This window comes from Acanthopagrus latus, chromosome 21 (genome assembly GCF_904848185.1).
Source record: "Acanthopagrus latus isolate v.2019 chromosome 21, fAcaLat1.1, whole genome shotgun sequence".
Taxonomy (NCBI): Eukaryota; Metazoa; Chordata; class Actinopteri; order Spariformes; family Sparidae; genus Acanthopagrus; species Acanthopagrus latus.
This window is the reverse complement of record NC_051059.1, coordinates 14,609,447-14,627,713: the sequence shown is the minus strand read 5'-3', so window position 1 is coordinate 14,627,713 and position 18,267 is coordinate 14,609,447. Positions and strand designations below refer to the sequence as shown.

Below are 18,267 nucleotides of genomic sequence, written 5' to 3'. Positions count from 1 at the left end.
CAGTAGTCATGGCAGCACACTCTCTCTGGTTAAAAAAAAAAAAAAAAGTATGGTGAGGTCAAGGGTCATTTTGAAGGACTCCTGATATATAATACTGATTGTTCTGCACTTCCACAGTTTGTAGAATTTTTCTTTTAGCTGTCCGAATGCTTACAGTTTGACAAATACACTGTAACTTCTGACAAATTTGGTTGTATTTCCCATTACAGAGTGTAAAGAAAGTATTACCTTTTGAGACATGAATGGTCTGTCATACACCTTCAATGCAGAGTCAAGAAGAAATTTATATGAATACACCAGAATAAAAAATATTACAAACAATACACATGCAATACAGCTGTCATATATCGTCTCCCTGCTGGTCATACTTTTGTTTTGTTTTTTATCTTTTGGTTCTGTTTCTTGTTTTATTGTGGTGTCTAATTCCTCTCTGGTTTCAGATCCTGTCAGACAAATGTCCCAGTTTGCAGGGCTAATAAAGAAATTCTGATTGTGATTCCTATCCCTTTGTGTTTTCCCACTGTTATGATTGTCCGCCTCTCTTACACCTGTGTCTCACTGTCCCCACCTAACTTGTGTATATAGTCTGTGAGCTCCCTGTCTTCAGTGCCAGTTTGTCTTTGTCGTCCGTAGCAAGTGCTCCAGCATTTCTCCCAGCGATAGCCTCCCTCATGTTTTTTTACCCTGTTTTCAATCCTGATTTGATCCTGGTGTTTTTGCACTGGTGTACTGTACCTGTCTTCAGTAGACTTTTCACCTTTTAAACGTAACTGTCTCAAGTCATGCATTTCAGTCCTAATCTAGTGCGTCAATAATATTAATTCAGAGTAATGTTTGTATGTCAGATTTGTAACCTCAGCATGTCACCAAGATGTCATTTAATACGTCTTCAAGTCAAGACAAATGACAGCTTATTACAATCAAATTCACAGTAAATGTGTTACCTTAAAACGGTGATGCCCCTGTAATGGAAAATCAAGATGTCAGAATTATTTAGCAATGCTGCAAAAAATGTATTAAAGGCAATTCAGAGGGATATAATTCATCACAGTACTGAAGAAAGTTTGTGTGTACTAGGGACATAACTACTCCTTTGTGTTTTCCCACTGTTATGATTGTCCGCCTCTCTTACACCTGTGTCTCACTGTCCCCACCTAACTTGTGTATATAGTCTGTGAGCTCCCTGTCTTCAGTGCCAGTTTGTCTTTGTCGTCCGTAGCAAGTGCTCCAGCATTTCTCCCAGCGATAGCCTCCCTCATGTTTTTTTACCCTGTTTTCAATCCTGATTTGATCCTGGTGTTTTTGCACTGGTGTACTGTACCTGTCTTCAGTAGACTTTTCACCTTTTAAACGTAACTGTCTCAAGTCATGCATTTCAGTCCTAATCTAGTGCGTCAATAATATTAATTCAGAGTAATGTTTGTATGTCAGATTTGTAACCTCAGCATGTCACCAAGATGTCATTTAATACGTCTTCAAGTCAAGACAAATGACAGCTTATTACAATCAAATTCACAGTAAATGTGTTACCTGAAAACGGTGATGCCCCTGTAATGGAAAATCAAGATGTCAGAATTATTTAGCAATGCTGCAAAAAATGTATTAAAGGCAATTCAGAGGGATATAATTCATAACAGTACTGAAGAAAGTTTGTGTGTACTAGGGACATAACTACTCTAAATTCTAACACATTAACACCTTAAGTATGGTTTCATTCAAACATCTTACCATATAGCGGTCTTCAAGGTGGCGCTGCAACAATAGAAAAGCACAGTCTTATTTTCATGAAAGGAAGTTAAAAAAAAAAAAAAGCCAAGTAAAGTAAGTGCCCACTTACTGTAAACCCCCAGTTGATGTATCGCGTTGGTTTCCCATCAGTCCAGTAAAATCGTCTACCATTTCTACTGTTCAGACCAATCCACAGGTCTGTGGTTGGTGCTTCTGCCATTCCAATAGTTAAAAATCCTGAAATTGTGACACATGTTGATAATCAAAGGCTTAGAATACCATGGGTCAAGTATATATAGTTTGTGTCATTAAGTAATTCTTATTTCATTTCTTTGCTCGTTGGGATGCACTGTTGATTTTCAAATTTCTCAGGCGTTTTCACTGAACTTTAAGAAAAAGCAGAGACATCTCCTGATTGGACACTCAGTTTGTAATTGAGCATTTGCTGTGACTAAATAAAATAACAGCATATCTTGGGTTGTTTGTCTACTTGACTTGACTAGTCGACTAGTTATGCTTAATCACTGTATCGTGTACCTGTTCAGTTTATGGTTGACTCAATATTAGGTGTTGTCTTTGCAGTGGGTTTAAGTGCAATCTTTACCAGAAGATTGAAAGTAATGTGAAGCTGTGCAGAGCATGATCATCAGTCAGATTTTGACAACCTTTACTCTCAGAACCTGGTTTTGTTGACATGGAAATAATATATTTCACTTGAGCATTTTAAAGCTTTCTACTGTGAGAGGAAAAGAGGAAAAGATTCCACTGACTAAAAGAATTTCCTTGTTTCTTGAAAGACAAAAATCATGTGTTAAATAAACTTCTGCATACTAGGATTTGTGCATTATTTCAGTATAAACAGTGCACAGTGTGAATACCTTTTTTTTTTTTTTGTAAAAAACTTTTGGTCGTACTGTCAGACCCTGACTGCCAGATGTTTCAAGGTCCAACATACATAGCATAATTTACATATCCATAGACACATTTTGCACTTTAGGACAGGTTTTAATGTGTATAAGTATGAGTGTACAAGTAATCTGGCCCAGTGTGTCCGGTCAACTTTTTTTTTTTTTTTTACACCAGGTAGGTCTGGGTGATATAACAATAGTGATATATGTTGGTGATAGACACATCATCGCCAAGAAAAAGAAATTAGTTCCAAAAAATGTTCTATAGTTTCACATGTATCCACATGAAACATGCAATGAAACATGAACCATATGCATTTCTCTGGAATATAATATTCCCAAAAATCAATCACTAAACAAACCTTGTACAGTATTTGAGGAAATTGATGCCAGATTTCCTCCCATTCTTTTGCATTGTGTCCTCGCTCCTTCCCATGTCTCATTCTGGTTATTAATGATGTTATAACACTATGGGGAAAAAAAATAAAATGTAATTGCTGTGTAATATCTCAGAAGAGCAGTAGTTTATTTTGTGTCCACAAATACATCAGGATTTTGTAAAAATCAGTTTTACCAGAGTTATTTCAGTATATATTGTTACTGGATATTTGAAACTGTTTCAGTGCTCATTATCCAAAGTTTCATTAGTAAAACCAGTTGTGCTTTTCTGCTCGACAATGAGTCGACATACACACTGCTACAGTGTGTACACATAGGCCCCCCTCCTCACAGTCCTCAGTAATTTATCCAAAATGCTGTTGTGCTTAAAACACAATACACAAGCTTTGCTATACTCATCTCTTTTTCAAAACAAACATGTTTTGCCCTCAGTGTTATGTAAATATTTTTCTGTGATATCAAACATTGTATCAAATATTGATATTTTTCAAGGTATCATATATTGTAGTCTTGCGACAGCACTAATTCCCATCCTGCCAAACAAATATCAAATCTAACAGTTTCCACTGACCTTTGATTCAATTTTTTTCCAGTTTGGTGGACATCCACCCTTTGGGGAAACTGTTGGTGCTACAGTAGCATTGGCATGTGGTGTGCCACTTCGTTTGCAAATATAATAGTATTCAAACCCACAATTAGAATTCGCCCAGAACCCTGTGAGATAACCAAAAGTATTAGATATTTCAGCAAACAAAAATATGCATTTTTACATAACATCTAATTTCAAATTAATTATTTATTAAAGTAAGTAATCAAATGAAAGTATGCCACTGAAGATTTATCCATTTAAACTACTCACCCTTAAACGGGGTCATTTCAGCACAATTCTCATCATTGTTCTCGAAACGAGGTTGACCTTCATCCCATCTTTGAAACACCACTGGTGAACCATCCATCCACCTTTTTGGGACACAAATAAAATCTGTTAAAAATTGTAAAAAAAAAAAAAAAATATTCATGGATTAGTCTGTTAAACTTAAACTCAGCAAAGTCTATCAAGTCCTGTTTACAGTAATACTTTACTTTAACTGCTTCATAATTAAGCTGCACTTCAGTACTTGCCAGACAGTTTAGGCTGCAGAGGGAGTACCGGGAGTGTAGCCTTATGTGCTTCACAGAGACTTGGCTGAATGAACTCTCAAGAGGAAAGGAGGGAGCATAGCGATGTTTGTGAATGGCAGATGGTGTAACCCAGGACACATCAGTGTAGGAACAGTACAGCAGCAGAGACATTAAACTGCTAGTGATTGGCATTCGCCCATATTACCTCCAAAGGGAATTCTCGCACGTTATTTCGGTTACTGTGTACATCCCCCCATCAGCCGATGCGGCTGCAGTCTGTGAGACCTAACACACTGTTGTATCACAGCTTCAGACACTGCACCCCTAGTCCCTCCTCTACATCTCCAGTGACTTCAGTCACGCTTCCCTGTCTTTCACTCTCCCTACCTTCACACAATATGTGAAATGCCACACCAGAGACAAAAAAACTTTGGATCTAATGTATGTGAACACCAAAGATGCATACACCTCTTCACCCCTCCCTCCCACTAGGCCATTCTGACCACAACCTGGTTCATCTGTCCCCTGCATACTTACCTATGGTGAACAAACAACCACCCACCAAAAAGTATGTTAGGAGCTGGTCTGAGGAGACCAGTATTGCTCTGAGGGACTGTTTCGACACCACAGACTGGCATGTGTTTTGTGAACCTCACGGTGATGACATTGATTGCCTGACAACCTGCGTCATGGAGTACATTAACCTCTGCGTGGAAAAAACTGTGCCCACCAGGAAGGTACTGTGTTTCTCCAACAACATACCTTGGGCGACTCCAGAGCTAAAAGCCCTGCTTAATGAAAAGAAAAGGGTTTTCAAATCTGGGGATGAGGAGGTGAGGAGGGTGCAGAAGGAGCTGAAAAGGGGGATAAAGAGAGGCAAAGAGCTACAGGAGGAAGTCGGAGAAGTGCCTCAAGGGGAGCAATGCCAGAGAGGTCTGGAGAGGCCTGAAAACCATCTCTGACCACAGGAGGGGGCCCTCTATCTGGAGACCAGGACTGGGCAAACAAGTTGAATCTATTTTTTAACAGATTTGACAGTGCCACATCTCCCTCCCCCACTCACCACAGCTCAGACCTTACTGTGCTGTCACACCACCCCCCACCTCTCCCCCCACTACACCTCTGACACCCCCACACCACGCCATCCCCCCTCCACTCCCTGCCTGAGCGATCCACACACACAAACACACACACACGCACACATGCACACACACACACACACCCCGACCTCTTTCAACAGGAGTCACTCCATGGTCCCACAAACACCCCCAGCCTCTCCATAACAGCTGATCAAGTGATGAAGGAGCTGAGGAGGACCAAGGCGAGGAAGGCTACTTGCCCTGATGGCATCAACTCCACACTGCTAAAGGACTGTGCAGATCAGCTGTGTGGAGTACTCCTGCACATTTTCAACCTGAGCCTCAGTCTGGAGAGAGTCCCACTCCTGTGGAAAACATCATGCGTGGTTCCTTTACCTAAGACTGCGCACCCCAGGGAGCTCAACCACTTCAGGCCAGTGGCTTTGACCTCTCACCTTATGAAGACCATGGAGAGGATCGTTCTCACCCACCTTCGACACCTGGTTAACAGCTAGATGGACCCCCTGCAGTTTGCTTGTCGACCTGGAATTGTTGTGGATGACGCTGTCATCTACCTGCTGCACAGGTCACTTTCACACCTGGAGAGCACTGGGAGTACTGTGAGAGTCAAGTTTTTGTGCTTTCAACACAATCCAACCATCACTGCTCAGGGGGAAGCTGGAAGGAGCTTGAGTCGAACTGAACCACCTGTGCATCAACGCCAGCAAGACAAAGGAGGTGGTGGTCGATTTCAGGAGGAAGGCTCCTCAGACTGCACCAATGAACATCCAGGGTTTGAACATTGAGATCATGGAGGTGTACAAATACCTGGGTGTTCACATAAACAACAAACTGGACTGGACACACAACACAGATGTCCTGTACAAGAAGGGCCAAAGTCATCTCCATCTGCTGAGGAGACTGAGGTCCTTTGGTGTGTGCAGGTCACTGTTAAAAACCTTCTATGACTCTGTGGTAGTATCAGCTGTCTTCTACGCTGTGGTCTGCTGGGGCTGTGGAAGCTCAGAGAGGGACAGGACGAGACTCAATAAGCTGGTCAAAAGGGCTGGCTCAGTCTTAGACTGTCCTCTGGACTCCATTGAGGAGGTGGGTGAGAGGAGGATGTTATCCAATCTGACATCAATTATGGACAACCCCTCTCACCCCCTACAATAGATTGCGGGGGCCTTAAGCAGCTTCCTCAGCAACAGACTGCTTCATCCACGGTGTAAAAAGGAATATTATCGCAGGTCATTCATTCCAACTGCTGTCAGACTGTTCACCAGCAACAACCTTTAATGTAGCTTACATGTTTACTTTCAAACACTGTATTTAAACACTATTTATTTTAGTATCCAACCTTCAACAGGGCTATACTCTGACACTTTGTTTAAACGTATGTAACACATTTATATATGCACATTTTGCCTCCTGTATATAATGCACACAATGAATAATCCTTTCTATATTTTATCTTTTCTCTCATCTAAATCTTTTAAAAATATTTTTAAGTCTTGTACTTATTGAACAAGACTTATACTTATTGTCTGTATGTATATCTACCTGCTAACCCGATGTGGGATTAATAAAAGTCTAAAGTCTAAAAAAAAAAAGTCTATACTCACCCATATGTACCATCAAGATCTACAGTCAGGCCTATCCAGTGATTCCCATATCCTCTGTATATCTACACACGCAGATCGTTACATGGTTAAACTAACAGTACTTACATTGCAGTATGTTCTAGAGCCTGACCGATTTATCAGTGGGCTGATATATTATTAGCCAATATTAGGCTATATTATCTAATAGTATCCATCAGTATCAGCATTTATATTGGCCGATAAATGAATATTTGAAAAATAAAATAAAAACGGACGAAACACCCTCCAACCATGAGCATTGACATCCACCAGAGGGCACTCTACAACAGGTCGAGTCTATGCCACCTGATTGACGTACAGGACAGCCAGCCAGTCAGATTAAGAGTGTGACAGGAAACAGGGTAAGAGAGGGAGTGACACGCAGCAAGGGGACCCGTGCTGGGAGTCAAACCTGGGTCCGCTGCAGAGCCTCAGCACATGGGTCGCGCGCGCTACCAACTGAGCTAAGCGGCGCCCCTGCTATCAATTTTTATGTGCAATACCGAGTGTTACCTTACTCTCTCAATATCAGTTATGCACTGTGTTATATAAAGTATACTTAGTGTATGTATAAATAAATAGATGTTTAGTATTTTTTATGTAAGTAGATCATTTTGACCTGGTCATTTTGAAAGTAGCTCACAACCTAAAAAAGTGTGGGCACCCCTGCTCTACAACGTCACTGTTGGCAACACTTGTGTTTAGAACACCACAAACCCTATGATATATTTTGATGTTCCTCTGTTCTGTTGTGACAATCAAACAAACAAGTTTATTTTTAAACTGCATTATCATATTATTTCAGTGAGGACTCAAATAACTACAAATAACTACTGTTACGGAAATCTTTTTCTGTTTTTATGCATTTCTGGATTTATTTTGTGTGTTTTGTGTATATATATATATATATATATATATATATATATATATATATATATATATATATATATATAATGTGTGTATATATGTGTGTATATATATATATATATATGTGTGTATATATATATATATATGTGTGTATATATATATATGTGTGTATATATATATATGTATGTGTATATATATATGTATGTGTATATATATATATACATATATATATATGTATATATATATATATATGTATATATGTATATATGTGTATATATATATATATATATATATATGTATATATATATATATATGTGTGTATATATGTGTATATATGTATATGTATATATCAGCCGATATATCCAAATATTGGATTTATAAATCACTAAATATTTGTATCAGTATCCACCTTAATTTATCGGTCAGGCTCTAGTATATTCTAAACTTATGTGTCATTGGCGAATTAGTAATGTCACTGATGTAGTATAAAAATGACTGCTTTACCCGTTTCCATAAGAAGACACTTTCAGCTTCACTGTTGATTGTTACCAAGTCACCATGCATGTTTTGACAGGAGCGACGAGCTTGTTCCATGGCCATTGATCCTCTTGAAAAGTAATACTGATTCCCATTCCATTCTAGCCACCGATCTGATGTCACATTCCAGTCTGTAAACATGTTAAAAGAACAGATTTTCAGTGGCTTCTCAGCCATGCTAGGCTCTATAGATGGCAATATAGGTTGGCTGGCAGGTCCAGCATGTTGATCTCCACATAAATAAGTAATCACTATCAAACAGTTTTTGGCATACTGATACAAAACTTTCATCAACTTGTGACTTTCGCTAGCCATCTGCACCAAATATTACACTTCCACGCTATTATTTCAATGGATGATGCCGTTTTCATGGGGACACATGTGGTGTGCAAGGAGGGGAGGGGCTGTGTGTAGACGTGTGAGTGACAGAGAGACGGAGGGCGAGAGGGAAAAGAAATGAAGTTGAACAGATATGCTGCGTGCTAAAAAAAAAAAAAAAAAAAACGAAAAGCAATATGTGGCTGTCAGTCTTGATTTTGTGGCGCACTGCCACAAATTAGTCAGAATGGGAAACACTGCATACCAGTGGACTAACCTTTCCTTTTTTATTGACCATTTCTTTCAGCACTCGTTTTCTCACTCTGGTGTTAATAGGTTGTGCTTGTGTTTTTCTTTCTTGGTTTGAAAAATGATCAGCCAGTTGCAGCGATGATACCATGGGTGGTGAGTTGGATTTGCTCCAATAATCACACCAACTACTCTGGCTGTCATGACTGCAGTGTCTTCTTGGCTAGCAAGTAGAGCAAACAGGCTGGGCAGCGTAGGAGTGGCAGGGCAGCCTTCTCCTCTACTCTGCCTAACAATCAATGAATGGCTCCAGAGAATGAGTGACACCTAGAGGAGCAGCAGAGGACCAGGACAGAGGCCTGTCGGTGTGTTTCCCAGCAAAATTAGAGCTCATAAACAATTAACTGCCACATCAGGTCACAAGAAAAGCAGACATTTGCACACCTACTGTGTGAGTTGAGGTGGAGTAGGGCTGTTTTTTGAGAATTCCATGCTCAGAAGTTTGTTGTTGGTCACAAGGGAGCACAGCTGGGATTTGTGTATTAAATGATTGGCTGTATGCGTGTCAGTCATAGCAGCTCCATTATCAATGGATATGACCGGCTGTCTGTGAGCCAGCAGCATGTTCTCTTCCATCGGTTTGCATTTAATGAATCTACCTGAAACTATATAACATTTTATTAAACCATTGTCTTATTGCTATCGATGTATTGTGTCACAGACATACTGTATATTGCCATCATTTTAGTGGCCAGGCCTACCATCAGGTTCACATTGGTGGCTCTGAGTGAAATGTCAATAATCAACAATTTTTTAGGATTACCAGGAAATTTGGTACAAAATTTCATGTATGACTCAGGATGAATGCTAATACATTTGGTGATCCCTTGACTTCCCTTTAGCAAAACCACCACTTATCTGACTCTAACTTAAAAGTCACCTACTACCACTTTGAATCCAGGAGACTTGTTTGGTTTGGGATTTGACCCAAAGAGTATTCAGCAGAGCTGAATCCTCTGTGTAAAAAAACAAATTACAATCACAGGCTTCATGTCATTGACTTAATTGAAGTTCACACCTACAAAGGAGCCAAAGCTGTAGCAGATGTTTAACCATACAATAGGAAACAAGGTTTGGGCAAAAAACATAGATGCAATGTTTTCTATATGTTTACAAAAAAATAGGCTACTAACCAGGAGCAACAGGGCCTGGAGTCGGTTTTGGAACAATTCCTGTAAGAACATAAACAGAGTAAAATGTATTCTCAGAACACTGAATAGAACAATAAAATGACTTCAGGCAGATTGTCAAGCCTGTTCAGTAAACAAGAGAGAAATACATTGTTTCTATCTGTCCTTTTACCTGCAGGGATCTGGCAGATCCATTCATTAGGCATCTCACAGTGCACATCGCTCCAAGACCCACTGCCATCCACCTGAAATGGACTGTATACAGCACAAGATTCTACGTTGTTCTTATTGTCTGGCTGTCCTTGTTTCCAGTGTGTGAACTGCACCTGTGAACAACAAAAAGGTATTCATACAACAATTAATACATGTGTTGTCTATTTAAATGAGTCTCCAAAATGAAAAATGATTGAGTCAGTAATAAAAGTAGAAAACTGTTAACTCACTGGAGATCCATCGCTCCACACATAACCAGTGACAGGGTCAGGGGCACTAAATCCAATCCAGACTGTGTAGTAGCTGTATAGGAGACAGATCTAGATCAGTGATTTAAATATGCAACATGTGTACCATGCTGCTATAGCTTTAATGGATATGTATATATCATTCAAGTATAAAACCTGTTAGTTTGATGTAAAAAGAATAAACTTTCCCCTGAATGAACTGTTATCTGTGGAGACACTGTCTCACTGCTGACCATGATCCAATCTTCATCTCCTGCTGAAACCAGTTTGGATTTTTTTTCTTATTACCCAGGTCTTACTGTACCCCTTGAGAACTTTAAGGTCATCATCACTGTGGAAGCTGGCCAGGTCTCCTCCAATGGTCCTGCAGTAATCTCTGGCCTCAAACCAGGTCCGCCCAGGTGAACCTCTCTCTGAGAATTTCTTGAAACAAGACAAAATAACTTCAACGTGGCTTGATAGTGTCACTTCACAACAAGCTCTGATCAACCATTTAATTTAACATGCAGTGTTATTATAAGTATTTGCCCTCTTTGCAAGCGTGGATATTAGAGTAGTCTCTATTATTTCAGGTGCAATGTAGATCCAATATAAAGAAGCAGTTATATCAGCAATCATTAATTTGTGAGTGTATACAGGGTGTATGAAGTTGAAAAGTTGAAATTCTGAATTTATCCTTAAAGGTGACGTGCATATCCTTCTTTTTTTGGCTGTACCTTAAGGCAATAGTTTCTTGATGTCATGCTTGTCCAGCCGGCGGCACACTCAAATGTAGCAAGGGGTGGTGTAGGGGTTATAGCTGCTCCTTCTGCCAGGTGTTTGCAGATGTATTTCTCCTCATTGTTGCAGGGCAGCACATCCCAGTGACCAGCATAATGCCCAGTTCTCATGGCGACGCAGCCCTGTTTGTGACCTTGCATTGTCAGAGGAGAATTCGTGAAATGTGAAATGTGAATCCACTTTCTGTCGAATCTTAAGAGATTGGAGTTAAAATGTCTCCATACCTGGCATGTCAGCATTCCAGTGTGTATATCTCACTGTGTCCTTGTTTGTCCACACAAATCTGTCACCACTTCTGTAGTTTGAGAGGCCTATCCAGAAGTGTTTTTCTGGTTTCATCCCCACCAAGCTGACAAGGAATGCATTATCCACCCTGGAATATATATATAAAACAAACACAATCATAGAATTTCTGGTGTCTCTAAGGTCAATCCCATTCCCAGTTTTAACCTTTACCCCTACTTCTCAGGTGTGTTTTTGCCCTTCAGAACAGAGTTACAAGGGGTACTGGTTGAAATCTCCCTTTATGAGATGGGACGAGATCTGAAGACCTTCATGTGATTAGCAGTCAGCAATGGTGTTACCATAAACAGATATGACTGTGATATATCAAGATGGGGGACTATCATGCACAAATACACAATGACAATGTGGTGCTACATAGCTTGCTAGTTAGCTACCCAGTATCAATGGCTACTGCATCTGTTAAGTGTTAGCAATTGTTTAACGCTTGTTATAAAGAAAGTCGTTTTTGAAACCTTCAGTCTTAGGTGTACCTTTGAAAAGCCTCAGTTGGGAGGGCCATGTAGCACTGCACCCTACCCCTCTATCCCAACAAGACTTTATATATTCCAGCCCTAGGTGTGAATGTGCAAAATGGAGGGGTAGGGCTTGGGGCGCACTCATGAAGAAAATGACATGAAGAATAATCATGCGTTTACACTGCCCTCAAAAAGTGACAGTTAACCGTACTCGGCCCGGTTGCGGCCGGAGCAATGTGAGCACAGGCCAGCGGTGGGCTGGGGGGCAGTGACAATTGCGCTTCAGTGGAACAAGTGTGAGTGTAGGGGAAAAGGGCGTGTAGGGATTTGGCCTTTGGGATGCTGCACAGTAAACAGAAATCTCATATATTTTTTGTTTAAGTTGGTGTTTGAGAATGCCAATACATTTGGACTGCTAAAATGTAGTATTGCTGAGAACATTTGGTGTAAAGATAAATGTCCTTACCCATTTGAAATGTCAGCTAAGTAGGAACCCGATCTCATGCAGTCAGCTCTAGCGCCAAAATAAGTTAGGGCTTCTGTCCCTATGAAGTAGCAGTACGAGCCATGTCTTCTCCAACCCTAGATTGTTTATTTGAAAACAAAACAGTGAACAACAGTGCAAAATGTATATTATAGCAAAAGTTTAGGTCCTACATCAGAATCAGAATCAGTATTCCTTTATTGTCCCACAAACGGGGAAATTTGTTTGCCACAGCATCCAAATGACAGTAGTATTTTGAAAAGCAATAACAATAGTAAAAGATAAACAATATGATTAAAAGGTAAGAAATAGAATAGAATAGAATAAACTCCTATATACATATGGACATAATATTGTACAAAATTAGCATGTAATTGTGAACAGTGTGGCAGTAAATTCTTATTTACAAATCATAATATATATGAGTATTTATAAAAAATTGACCAGATAGTGCAAACTAAAAATAAGAAATGAGTTGTGTATGCTACTGGGAGCAGTGTTGATTGTACAGTCTAACAGCAGCAGGAAGGAAGGACCTGCGATATTGCTCCTTCACACACTTAGAGTGTATCTTTCTGTTGCTGAAGGAGCCACCCAGTGCTGTGAAAGTGACCTGCAGTGGGTGGGACTTCTGCACCAGCAGCAATGACAGCTTGTCCATCATCTTGCTCTCTCCCACCACATGCACTGTGTCAAGATGGCATCCCAGGATGGAGCTGGCCTTCTTTATAAGTTTATCAAGTCTATTCCTGCCTACTGCTGAGATGCTGCTGCTCCAACAGACTATCCATATTAAACCTTGGATTTACATTTTTTGTTTAAGAAATTGATCATTTTTAAATAGATAAACAAATAAGTGAACTTGAACGCACAGTTTTGCAGCCTTCATCCTGCACCACTTCATCTCCAGTAGATTCTGAGGCACTCATCTTTATACAAATGAAGCCATGTTTTTCTTCACACACATGGTCAGCCCAGTTCCCATTCTGCAACAAAGTTCCATCAGATATTTATTCATGTGAAGTCTGGATGTAATGGGAAGTATTACAGTCAATGTTCTGGTAAATCTAACATCAACATGAATGCCAAATTCATAAAACTGACAATAATATATGTCAATATACATATATAAACTAGACCAGCCTTTCCAAGCGTATGAATGACATGGCTACACTCTGAAGTTCTTTCCCAGTCAAATAATATTGCCTTGTGTTCTCTGCAAGTGGTAAAAGTTAAGATTGGTAGACGGCACACAAATCAAAGGGAAACAGACTTCAACACAAAACCAGTTCAGGTCAGTTAAATGAAGAATTCTGTGGCATTTAACTCCCTTGTATTATCAGTTCTCATTACTTTTACCAATGTAATGATTTGCTCATTAAAAATATATATATAGTAATGAAATCAAATGAAAATTGAAGGTTTAAATTTGTATTTATTCATTGTATATGACCCCTCGCAGTCCACCCGCAGTATCTTTGCAGCTCGGACCGCACTTAAGGAATAACTGCAGTAGTCAATATACATGTTAAATTCAACACCTTTCTGCCAGCTGATGAAGGAAGTCCAAGCGTATTAGTTGCCCCGTTTTCTCAACAAGTGAATGTTAGGTGTTTTCATATGAAAGGTCATATGTGCACCATACCAACAGGGTGCTCCTTACCTCTCCCCTGATGAGAACACAGTCCTTTATATCAGTGGATGTAGCAGGTTTCCCAAATTCCCAGCTGGTGAAGCTGACAGGAGAGTGGTCGATCCAGTCAAACAGACCTTCTGTCTTCCTGTCGTTCAGTCCAATCCAAAGCTCATCTGTCGATTCTGATGACAGACAGAAGAAAACAGTCATCCTTAAAATATTTTCCATTAACTTAATACTGTATTTTGCAAATGAATAGCAGATATCGGCACATGGTGTTTAGATGTTTTTATTCATATGTCCTATCTACATAACGTATCTACTTACACATGTAATTATCAGATACATTAAACCCCTAAGCCATGGGGACACCTTGGTATTGTTTATTCAACTAAGATTTAATGTTCAGGCATTTTATGTTTTTTAAGATGTTATTAACTCGCCACTCAGAGTTCTTCTTGCAGCTAGAATTCTTTGAGCGATGATGCTTGAAGAGGCAGACTATGTTTGCAACATCAACAATTGTAAATAATAAATGTTAATGTTATATTGGCCCTCAGAGAAATGGTGTTGAGATGAAGGGGAAGCAATATCATGCATTTATTGTATATGACAGTTGTTTATACCATCATCTAGTAACTGCAGTGGTCATTCATAAAGATGTCTGGATGTGACAATTTCAGCACAGGACAATAAATGATGGTGGATTCACAGTTCTTTGAGGGAGCTGGTCAGAGCAGGACGTCACAACGAGAGGACTGCATTGTTTTTTTAGTTTTTTTTTTCACTTACTGTATCCAAGTTGAGAGATGACAAAGCTTTGATCCTCCACATCACGGATGCTGATGAGGTCTCCCCTTCTGTTTCGACACTCTCTCTGAGCATCAGACCATGTTTTCTGAGTCCTGTCGAGGCGGAAGCAGTGGCCATTGTAGGGAATCCAAGGTGCTGAACAAAATCCTCTGACAGCTGATCATGTAAATACCAAAGAAATGGAAGGACTGAGTGATAAATCATGCAGCTACAGGGTTCGCAAGGAGGAGATGTGGATAGTAGAACAGAATAGATATTTTTTTTTACCTTGTGTAGGCAATTGCTCGGCAGCTTTACTGTAACAGATGTATCCAAGTTTCTTGCTACAAGGTGAACTTTGCCAGGAGTAATGTACAACAGGCTCAAAAACCGCACAGTTGTGTCCTGGATCAGGAAGTGGATGTCCTAAAACAAGAAGATGGTCAGGCGTGTCATGTTAGTTTACAAAAATCAAATCAGCTGTCAGATTTGTCTCATTCTTATAGTCTTGCAGTAACTTTGGAGGTTCTGGTAGAAACATCTTGTTACCTGTGTATGGAGCCCGTATCCAGTCATTGTTCTAAGCTAAGATAACCGATAATTGCTGATGTAGTTCATGTAAAACTTCCATCATATCAGAATATAATGATGAAGTGGTAGAAAAAAATCTACCTGAGTCCCATTTCAGATAGCGGTAAGGTCTTCCATCTAACCATTTCCAGCCATGTTCTGGATCCAGAATCAGCCCAATCCAAAGCTTAGTGCCTGCTGTTCCTAGTAGTGCTGTTGGGAGCATGGGAAAGAAACATTTACATTCAAACAATGAACAATTTAATGTGTCTTTCCTTGTGACACTACTTGTCAGTAACGCTCACAGTTCACGACTATTTTGACAGCATGTCAGCCTCCATGCAAATATTCACATTTATTAATGAATTTGAGAATGAATGAAAGTAATAATTTGCCATTGTAGATAAAATCCATTAATAAAGAAAGTTAATCGTGTCAACTTACCTGTGACATAAGCCTGCTCATGAGGATCGGTGATACTGAGCAGGGAGGCACCCTGCTGTTTGCAGCTGGTTTCAGCCTGTCGCCAAGTCAGAGCTGATTGTGTGTTGAGCTGGTAGTACACCCCTGTTGTTGGGTGTACATGCCAGCCACCTTTTGCTATGATTGTATACACAAAATATGTCAATTTTACTATGAATCTTGTCTGTAATCCAAAGTTGCATATTTTAGTCGTCATTAAATGATGGGGATTAGATTAACCATGCGGGGTGCTAGACCTGCATTAAGGGATATCTCCTGTCAGTGTTGCTTTCTTACTGGATTTAACTTTTAAGACCTGTTTAGCAGCTTTCCCAAAGTAGGTAACACTTTATATTCACTTATCCATATAATGAGTATTATAAATAGGAAATAAAGACCTGATAAGAGTCTTATTGACATAAATGTAATGAAAAGAATTAATAAACACACTTATAAGAAACTTGTTAACAGTTTGTAGACAAAGACCTTAATGTAGTGCCCTCAATTCCAGCCTTTTGCTTTTGTACTTAAGGCAAAAGTCAATTAAATTGATCTTAAAAAGAAAAATACAGTCTGTAGCTGCATAACAAAGGCATTGTTTTTGCTTTTACTCTGGAGCCTCCAACGAGCATGGCTGATTATTAATAAATGTTTGACAAAGTTTAATATTAAGAATATTACAATATGGCCATCTCTCACTGAGCTCCAAAGAAACACAAGGCAGTACTCACAAGTAACCGGGCAGTATCCCCAGCGTTCAGTTTGATATGATGTTTCAACAGCACACCAAAGCTTCTTTTCTGAGGAGTCGACGGTAGTGCAGTCTGAATACCACTGGTCATGGTACTGGAAGGGAAACATACACGGCATTCCTGCTGCATTTCCACCAATGGCATAAAGTTCTAAGAAATGAGAAGAACAAAAGAAAGATCAGTTTCAGAACATTGTACTCTCAGTGATTTACATTTTTAGGACAACATATGATGCTGATTTCAACTTCAATTTCAGGGTGTGAAAGTTTCATCTTTTCCATAATTCAAATGAATATTTAACAAACAGCATATGTCAAATAAATATAAATGCAAGAGTAGCTGTTAACCAGTTTTGAACTCTTGTTAGAGCGTAATTTTTAACATAACCCCACAACCTTTAGTGAAAATGGTTGTGATTTAGAGTGGACAGTGCATGTCTTCCAAAGCAACACAGTTTATTCCAGTACTGTACCTCTGTGTGTTCTGATGCAAGCACCACTGGACGTCCCTGTGATTGTGAGGTTGTTATTGGCTCCTACTGTTTTGGAGAGAACTGCTGTGTTATCTGCAGTCAGCTCAATGTAAAGCTCTTGGTCTTTGAGGGCGAGCACTGTTTCATTCCTGCATTCCCACTTTTGGAGTTCGCTGTTCTCGTCACAATCATAGAGGCTGATTTCACTTCCCACACTTTTCCCCTGGGCTCCCAGGCATTTATTCCTCTGTGGAACCAGAATTCGGTCACCAGTCGTCCAGCGTATGTCGTTGCAGTCGTTATTCGTTTTAACCAAACAGTAACCAGTCTCCTTGTTAGTTAGTTGGAATGACGAATCTGTAGAGAAAGAATTGCACACCTTTGACCTTTATTTGTCTTAGAAGGTTTTTTAAGTATTTACACTGCAACTTTAACAGTGCTTCACAACATAAAATGTATTTAAGAAGCAAACATCCATCCAGTGTCTGCAAAATATAGATACAAAAAATAAAACAATATTCACCACAATACTGACCTGTAACAATATCTGTGAATATTTTTTGTACATATGTCAACTAACTCACAGTAAAGGACAGAATAGAGTGCACATGTATACAGTCACAATAAGGAGTTGGAATACTGTACCATCAGAGGCCAAACATTGTACTGTTTGGATGAGGAGCACAAAGGCTGTAGTTATCTTCATTGTTAGAATTCTTCTAAAATGGTTCACAGCAGAAGACTTCACCCATGCATTACTCACACAGGCTTTAAGAATTGTGTGGTTGATGACTGAGGGACAGTCTTAATATTGCTGACAAGGGAACCCACAATGCTGATATCTGCAAACTTCCCAGATGTGGGAATAAGGGTGTATGCCATTGCATAATAAACTGACCGTGCTGCAAATGTGAAGTGACAGTAACATGCTCCAATAAGTGAGCTCTCAATTTACAGCCATTAGCTCAGTTGGTAGAGCTTGGTAGTTGGTCATCTCTGAAGCGGTCCTATCAATAAAGTCATACAAAGGCCCAACAAATTCTTTATAAATAAAACA

At 39.6% G+C, this 18,267-nt stretch overlaps 1 protein-coding gene across 1 annotated transcript in view; it reads right to left on the bottom strand.

Annotated features, from left to right (window-relative positions):
* The window catches only part of LOC119010825 (macrophage mannose receptor 1-like), a 24,717-nt gene extending 6,702 nt beyond the window's left edge, over positions 1 to 18,015 (bottom strand). Inside the window, exons 1-27 of the mRNA XM_037083324.1 lie at positions 17,856 to 18,015; positions 17,211 to 17,567; positions 16,718 to 16,888; positions 15,969 to 16,124; positions 15,627 to 15,737; positions 15,243 to 15,380; positions 14,955 to 15,131; positions 14,190 to 14,344; positions 13,399 to 13,512; positions 12,509 to 12,624; positions 11,506 to 11,654; positions 11,218 to 11,414; positions 10,806 to 10,924; positions 10,484 to 10,556; positions 10,213 to 10,366; positions 10,044 to 10,082; positions 8,251 to 8,414; positions 6,862 to 6,923; positions 3,895 to 3,995; positions 3,607 to 3,749; positions 2,999 to 3,104; positions 1,838 to 1,965; positions 1,729 to 1,752; positions 1,531 to 1,548; positions 945 to 962; positions 229 to 258; positions 1 to 25 (exon numbers count right to left, since the gene is read on the bottom strand). The exon at positions 1 to 25 is cut by the window's left edge and continues 78 nt beyond it. Coding sequence (XP_036939219.1) covers positions 1 to 25; positions 229 to 258; positions 945 to 962; positions 1,531 to 1,548; positions 1,729 to 1,752; positions 1,838 to 1,965; positions 2,999 to 3,104; positions 3,607 to 3,749; positions 3,895 to 3,995; positions 6,862 to 6,923; positions 8,251 to 8,414; positions 10,044 to 10,082; positions 10,213 to 10,366; positions 10,484 to 10,556; positions 10,806 to 10,924; positions 11,218 to 11,414; positions 11,506 to 11,654; positions 12,509 to 12,624; positions 13,399 to 13,512; positions 14,190 to 14,344; positions 14,955 to 15,131; positions 15,243 to 15,380; positions 15,627 to 15,737; positions 15,969 to 16,124; positions 16,718 to 16,888; positions 17,211 to 17,567; positions 17,856 to 17,916 — 3,106 coding nt within the window. The 5' untranslated portion in view covers positions 17,917 to 18,015. The remainder of the gene's footprint in view (positions 26 to 228; positions 259 to 944; positions 963 to 1,530; positions 1,549 to 1,728; positions 1,753 to 1,837; positions 1,966 to 2,998; positions 3,105 to 3,606; positions 3,750 to 3,894; positions 3,996 to 6,861; positions 6,924 to 8,250; positions 8,415 to 10,043; positions 10,083 to 10,212; positions 10,367 to 10,483; positions 10,557 to 10,805; positions 10,925 to 11,217; positions 11,415 to 11,505; positions 11,655 to 12,508; positions 12,625 to 13,398; positions 13,513 to 14,189; positions 14,345 to 14,954; positions 15,132 to 15,242; positions 15,381 to 15,626; positions 15,738 to 15,968; positions 16,125 to 16,717; positions 16,889 to 17,210; positions 17,568 to 17,855) is intronic.
* Positions 18,016 to 18,267: the final 252 nt, after the last annotated feature.